This window comes from Gadus morhua, chromosome 16 (genome assembly GCF_902167405.1).
Source record: "Gadus morhua chromosome 16, gadMor3.0, whole genome shotgun sequence".
Taxonomy (NCBI): Eukaryota; Metazoa; Chordata; class Actinopteri; order Gadiformes; family Gadidae; genus Gadus; species Gadus morhua.
The window spans coordinates 34,434,527-34,441,838 of record NC_044063.1 but is presented as its reverse complement, the minus strand read 5'-3'; the positions used below and the strand labels follow the sequence as shown (position 1 = coordinate 34,441,838).

The 7,312-nt window shown below is 40.0% G+C and overlaps 1 protein-coding gene across 1 annotated transcript; it reads right to left on the bottom strand.

The window, feature by feature from the left end:
* Positions 1-2,778: 2,778 nt before the first annotated feature.
* LOC115561732 (uncharacterized) lies at positions 2,779-7,082 on the bottom strand. The gene is made up of 4 exons (XM_030381953.1): positions 4,530-7,082; positions 3,560-4,141; positions 3,310-3,453; positions 2,779-3,194 (listed from the first exon to the last, which is right to left on the bottom strand). Exons 1-4 carry the CDS (start codon positions 4,944-4,946, stop codon positions 2,838-2,840), a joined length of 1,500 nt encoding a protein of 499 aa, XP_030237813.1. The 5' UTR covers positions 4,947-7,082; the 3' UTR covers positions 2,779-2,837.
* Positions 7,083-7,312: the final 230 nt, after the last annotated feature.

The following is a 7,312-nucleotide window of genomic DNA, read 5'->3' as shown; positions in this document are numbered from 1 at the left end:
TTGATAATCGGTTTGAGTAAAAATGATCTTATTCCAGTATCTCAAATAATAATAACACCAGCAACCTTTATTTATAATATGTATTTGTTTATTTAGTCCCCTTTGACAGTAAACTAAATATCCTTAGGTTGTGGACAGAACAAGACAACGAGTATGTCATCTTGAACTTTGGGAAATAGCGATCAACATTTTATCATTTTATGGACCAAACAACTAATTGATTAATCGAGAATATAACCAGCAAATTAATCGATTATGAAATGAATTGTTAGTTGTAGCCCCAATCCTAAAATCACCAGTGTTTAACTTCAATATTAACCAGTTATTTTATATCAAGTTTTATTCTTCTCAGGGTAACATAAACGTTATCCAGCTATTATATCACAACTTACTGATCTCAGTGATGTGACGGTGGTGGCAAAGTTGGAAGTGCCTGAGGCACTGGGCACCGCTGGCGTTGAAACCTGAAACAAGAGCCCGCATTTTAGATGTGAGATATAGCGGCAAAGTACGTTAATATTACACATGTTAATCACAGCACAGGCATCATAGAGTAAGTGGTCGGTTTTGTCACTGGTAACCACTAAGTCAACTAGGCTACAGAAAGTCCTTACAGTGGAGTGGATAACAAAACTTCAGCTAGCATATATCACACAGCTAACTGGCTGGGTTAGCTAACAGTGGCTAACCCCCTCGTCTGCATAAAGAACTCAAATTAAAACAACTTAACTTACCGTTGCTGTTGTGGACTGGACCGGGGGAGCTACACCCTGGAGTGCAGCCCATACAGCCGCAATAACCATCCGTTCGATGTCTAGGACTCCCAGAGAACCGGCCATGCCTGCTTGACTTTGACTTTGTCTTTGTCTTTGCCGCTCGATCTTTGCCGCGCGATTTGAAGCCACTGCAGTGGGCGTGGTTTCCTTGGGGATTTGAATATTTTCTAAATATTTAGCTTTACACTTGGCGACACATTTAGAGTTAACATTTAGATTCAACATTTTACATTTAGATATAACATTTAGATTTATATATAACATTTAGATTTAGATTTAACATTTAGATTTAACATTTAACATTTAGATATAGATTTAACATTTACATTTAGATTTATATATAACATTTAGATTTAGATTTAAGATTTAGCAAAAGTGTTTGCCAAAGTGATAATCTATTATCGCAACTTTTGAGCTCTGTACAATATTCAGTTCATTCCTTTTGAACCTCGGGATCCTTTGGTTTGTCTTCTGTCCTGGTGTCAAGGCAGCTATCATGCCCATCCCATGAAATGTCCCCTTCCCATCAATGTTAGAACGGTGTGATCTACATTGTCTGCTGCAAATAAGACGGTTGTGTTCGACTCATCAATATCGTTACCAAGCATGTTGGGAGCAGTACAATTTGCGGCATTCGCTTCGAACCTCTGCAATTCAGCATAGGAAGAGCCGAATCCCATCTTATTCAACGTATCTAAAATGAACCTAGATCGGTTTAAATGGTGCATTTGCACTGCAAGGCCAATTTGCAAAGGGGCAAGTACAGGGTGTCTACAGGTATAAACAAATTAAATTTAAGACTTTTTAATACCACTTCTTAATGAAATTTAAGACCAAACTTACGATGGAAAAACAAATCAAAAGGGGAAATATACAGTAATCTTTTCAAGTAAACACACTGATGTCTGATAATAACCGGTTGAGTTTAAGAACATCGGCTAAATGTGTGTAATGCGAAAAGAGAACACAAAAATGTCATTAGTCCTCAATTATATTTATTATTTTCAGAGCATTTGGGTCCCATAAACAAATGCTTATAAAATCAAGTAAATAAATAAAAAATACTGTTCCTTTCGAACAAAATAATAAATACAATAACTACATAAATAAATGGCAATTTCAAGTGCTTTTGAAGTGCAAAATATAACTTCATATAACTTGTGTGAGTGTGTGTATGTGTGTGTGACAGACATCCTTTGAATCAACCAAAATCAAAAGATAATAATAATAAACAAAACACTGACCTGGCACTTGAGAAAGCCTTCCCAAAAGAGTGTACTACTTACCAATTTATAACAATGTGCATGACATGTGCACAAATGAACATAAACACTTGAAACAGTGAAAAAATAAGGTAAGGAAGAGGTAATGCCTAATTTGACATTATGGCATATGCCTGAGTTCTGCCGATTTATCTTCCAGCTCTTTCTCAACCTCTTTGAGTTCTGTGAGTTTTTCTTTGTGTCTTCTTCTGAGGATGTTCGACTTGGTGATAGCTGGGCCATGAGTGTGTCTGATTTACCCTCAGCTTGTTCTGCTAGCTTGTCTGCATCTTTTACCAGGCTGTTTGCTACCTCAATCAGTATCTTCTTCTTCGTTTTGAGCTGCTCTAGGTGGTCTTCTGCACCTTTTCTCTTTTCTCTTTGAGCATTGCTCGCATGCTTTCTCTTTTCCTGGTCCAGGTGTAGCCGATACTGAGACCTAGCTGAAGCTGCAGCTGCAAAAAGCTCCTTAGTCAGAGGTACTTTGAGAACCCCCCCACAGACAGAGACATAGTTACAGATCATCCTCTGAGCAACCACTGTGTCCTCCTTCATGTTATCGATCTCTACCTCCTTGTTTACAGAAAAGCCCCTCTCAACCGTTGCTTGGCCATGGGAGAGAAGCAGAAGTTTCCTGCAGAATGCCCAGAGTTCAGGGTAGGATTGATGGAGGAGTCCATGCAAGAAAACGTCCAGTCTTGTACGCATGGGTTGGAAAGAGGAGAATGACTCATGTTTTGCCTCCAGAGACAAGAAATTTCGAAATTGTTGGACAATCACATCACTGTTGCAAAACAGATTAACAAAAAATAATATATAAATATTTTAAATCAATGCAATGAAAAAGTTTAGACAGACAAACCACAAAAATTTTTACATTCTGACTTAAATCGTAAGTACCAGCAGAGGCGCCTCCTGACAGCTGGTTATCATGCAGAAACCTCTGAACAACTCCTTTCATTCTTTCATAGCACAAGTCGGGGTCTGAGAACATGCTCGTTGGGTCCAAACATGCCATCTGCCTCACAATGGTGTACTTCAGTGGGCTCTTGTCTTGCATTTTCTTGACAATATTGGTCATAAAGTCCATGCAGTCCTTTCTAAATGCCAACGTACTGAGCTCACCTACGCTGCTCTTGGGGCTACTCTGGAGTTCCTAACAGGAAGAGGGGAGGAGGGCCTGTGAGACTGACTAAAAGTTTTATGCAAAAATAAAGTTTTGATTTCCTGTACCTTAACCATTGTTTGATATTTGACACCTTTGCCTTTACCTTTAGGACTACTTCTGCTCCTAATCCAATGTCCACAGCCTTTAGGCCAGCCCTTGCTTCCTTGGCAGTTGTGTCCAGTTTGACCATTTGCAGTGCTGTGATCTCATTAAGGATCTCTGCCTTGATGAACCTCTTCAGTAGGCTCTGAGAACAAATACAGTACAAATAACAATACAAATAAAAAAAAGTGATGGAGGGTTGAGTTAAAATTTTCATTTCATACACTTTCTCCATGCATGTTATACATTACCTTCAAGAGAACAGCCAGATCTTTACCGATGAATGGAATCACCGGCTCATCTGTCTGATACTTAGTCAGAAATGTGGTGAAGGTCCTAGAGACAGCCATAAAGAAGTGCAGCTTGGCCATTATGAGAGGGTCATTCCGTGCTTCTGCAAGAGTGTCATAGGAGGATGTTCTAGGGTTTGGAAGCTTTTTCTGTGTCACTGCATCCACATACTTCACCATCATTGGCCATATGGTGATAGCCCTGTCGACAACGGGTAGGTTTTCGATCCAGCGATGCCCACAGAATGGTAGGGGAAACACAGATGACTTGGTCAAAGAGCAGAAATCTTCTCTTCTAGCAGGGGTATTGTGCAAGAGTGTATGCAATGCCCTGAGCACTTTCTCCAGCTGCCAGACACTGAAGCCACTTTTAAAGGAATTGTGGAGTGTGTGAAGCCCACAGCTCCCCACCACAATCAGCTGGGCACCTCCAAATGTATCTGAATGCTCCTGTTGGAGCATTGAGAAAAACTTCCAATTGACATTTGGTCCATCCATTGAGATAGAAACCAAATGTCTCAGGTCAAGCTGCTGCACACACTCCTGGAAATTGAAAAAAGACATTACAGACATTAGCCATACAACAGTTAACACATTCATTTCTGACACACCACTACTTCAGATTAATGTCAGACTGGATAAGATAAAAAAAAAGAAAAAAAAAGAATACTATTTCACAAAATAAGCAGCCATCCCTATAGCCATATTGTATATATTATTTAAACTTATTGGCATGTTAACACCAGACTATCTTTCTAAAACTAAAGCTGGCTGTTTTTTATTTCTTTTAATTCATTTTATTTTAATTTGTCTAATTAATGTATATTATCATATCCATAGTTGTTAATAACTTGACAATCAGTAAAGCTTAGACTAACTATATAATAACATACAAAAGGTTAGTTAATAAATAAATGTAGGGCATACTTACTTTGAAATGCTGAAGTAGGTCCTGGGCAGTTGCGTGGCCCATGAACTGTGATCCGTAGAACCTAGACTGGACATGGTCATTTAACCAATAACGCACATGAAAGTCCATTTGTTTTGTTTTGGTTGTCTGGTTCAGTGTCTCATCGAACATGACAACAAACGCACCGCATTTTTGAACTTCATTGACGAGCTCTTTTTTTATATACGGCGCCAATCCAAATTTGGCAACGTATCTGGTCTTATCTTTCCCGCATGTAAAAGACTGTACAAGGGCAGAATCTGGGAACATCGCTTTAAACAAGTCATCAATTCCGTCATTGGACCTGCAGGAATGGTGGCTTGTCACGGTCCTCATCACCCAAATCACCTCTGCTCGCAGTGTTTGCGTAGAGCCACAAATTGCGCGGTCAGATGGCATGCTTGTAACAGGCTGTGGATTTCCTATTGCAACACTAGCGTTGTCAATTACATCATTGCTAGCGGTGGAGCAGAAGTTAGTAATTGTAGGCTGCAGGCGTGCTTTGAGTAAGCTTTGTGTTTCTGGCTCTGGACATGGGATTCCACCGCTCTGATCCCCATTGTCCCAAGTTTGAAGGTTTTTTTACACACAGTGCACCGAGCTTCATAGGCGCTACCAGGCACCGACCTTAACCAGTCATACTCGTCCTTCTCGAGCCATTTATCATTAAATTTACACTTACCCATGTTTCAGAGTCGAGTGGGTATATCGTAGTGAGGCGTCTTCGCGCCAAAATCTATAAACGAACAGGCTGGAGCCCTGGCTAGATGATAAACCAATAAACAGGAGCCCTGGCAGTGGCGTAATCGGGGGGGTGGGGTTAATATCCCCTCAAATCTAGGCTACGAGAATCAGCCCTAAACAAATGCAAGAAGTTCCGATCATTTGAACGACAGCAAGAAAATAACATTTGCAATTAAAGTGCAAAATGGAAACATAGCACATTGTTCGTGTTTTACTACTCAAAGCATTCCAGGGATTGAGGTACAGTGGCAAGTTAGCGATCAAAGCAACAGGTAGACCACCTACCAAAATCAGAGCAACAGTAACGTAAGGCAAAATTAATACATTGCTAGCGGGAGGGAAATAGCACTGACAGGACTAGAAAGCTAGTTAGCAGGCTAGCCAGCTATTAGGCTATCTAATCACTTGTATGTAGACGCTTTAGCTGCGCAGTAGTCTACGCTCTGACCTAACCAAAGACAACGCAGCGCACAGGCTACCGGAAAAAAAAAATTTGACCTGGCAGAACAGATTGCCCGCATTTTCGCACTGACATGGCACACAAATATTTAAGACCAATGCAATCTGAATTTAAGACAATTTAATAATTTTTAAGGCCTTATTTGAAATTGATTTACGACTTTTTAAGACTTTTTAATACCCCGTGGCCACCCTGAAGTACATCTCGCTTACAGCTGCTTGTACAATTGCGTGGCCAATGCTAGCAATTTTCTGCTCTGTCTCATTACGACAAACAAAGCTTTTAACACAATATGGAGTGATTTTGGAATATAATCAAGGGCATTTTGGAGTTTGAGTATGTCTGTAGTCGGGTACTCATTAACAGGTGGGACATTTGTCATGTCACTTTTTATGAGTTTTGCAGCTGTTTCAAGTAAGTGTCTCTTCCCCTGCCTTTCTAGCAGTTATATTTACCTAGATTTGTCGCACGTTCCTAATGTATAGAGGTATCAGAATCTGTTGAAACATTCTTTTGTAACATTTTCCATTTGAGATATAGCCATTCTAAACTCCTGGCCACCATTTTGGACGCCATTATGAAAATGAAGCCTTTCTGGGAGGTATATTTTCCTAGATTGTTAGTATGTTCATAAGCATATTTGCAGGTACCAGAATCAAGTAAAAAATCATTCGAATAATCTCTTTCTGAGATATATAGCCATTTTTAGCTTGGCCGGCCACCATTTTGGACGCCATCTTGAAAATGAAGCCTTTAGGGATGGTGTATTTTCCTAGATTTGTTGTATGTTCGTAAGCATGTCCAGAGGTACCACAATCAGTTGACAATTCCTTTGCAACATTTTTCTCATTTTGAGATATAGCCATTTCAAGCTCCCCGCCGCCATTTCGGACGCCATCTTGGAAATTTAGGGCTTTCTGGGAGGTATATTTTTGTATACTTTTAGTATGTTATTCAGCACACCAAATACTACGAGAATCCATTGAAAAACCTTTTGTATAAATTTTTTTGGGGTTAAGCCCTTTTTTTCATAGATTGACTCACCTATATGACGGACTGTGACTGACTGTGTGGGGTGTGTGTGTGTGTGCTTGTATGCGTGTGTGCGTTTGTGTGTCAGAGAGGCATAGACCAACAGCCAGACAGGCATAGACAGACGTGTGAGGTCCTTCTACACTTCTTTGTGTATGTCTGTGTGTGTGGTTGTGTGTGTGTGTTGTCACGGCCCGGCTCTTGGCCATAACAAATATAGAGACACACCGAGGTTTAAACTGAAAAGTAACCATCATTTATTAACAGACACAAAGTTTAACCAAAAATAATGGGTCATAGTAACGTAATCATAGTAACGTTTAATATATCTCATAAAAAATGTATTGAATATATATTTAAAAAAAAAAAACTGTTGACTAGTTCCTACACGTCTGCACCCAGCCACTCAGCAGCAGGATCCTGCGAGCGATTTTAGTGGAGAGTAAGAAAGGAGGAAGATAACATGTACAGCACTTTCAACATTAGGCTATTTAGCAGGGTGCTCGGGACAACGCATCTGCCACTACAT

Bases quoted from the DNA above. Each gene is read 5' to 3' on its own strand.
- LOC115561732 (XM_030381953.1), bottom strand. From the start codon at position 4,946: ATGCCATCTGACCGCGCAATTTGTGGCTCTACGCAAACACTGCGAGCA. The intron at 4,142-4,529 runs GTAAGTATGCCC...TTCAATTTCCAG, and splicing joins ACCTACTTCAGCATTTCAAA to GAGTGTGTGCAGCAGCTTGA. The intron at 3,454-3,559 runs GTAATGTATAAC...ATTTGTTCTCAG, and splicing joins ATCTGGCTGTTCTCTTGAAG to AGCCTACTGAAGAGGTTCAT.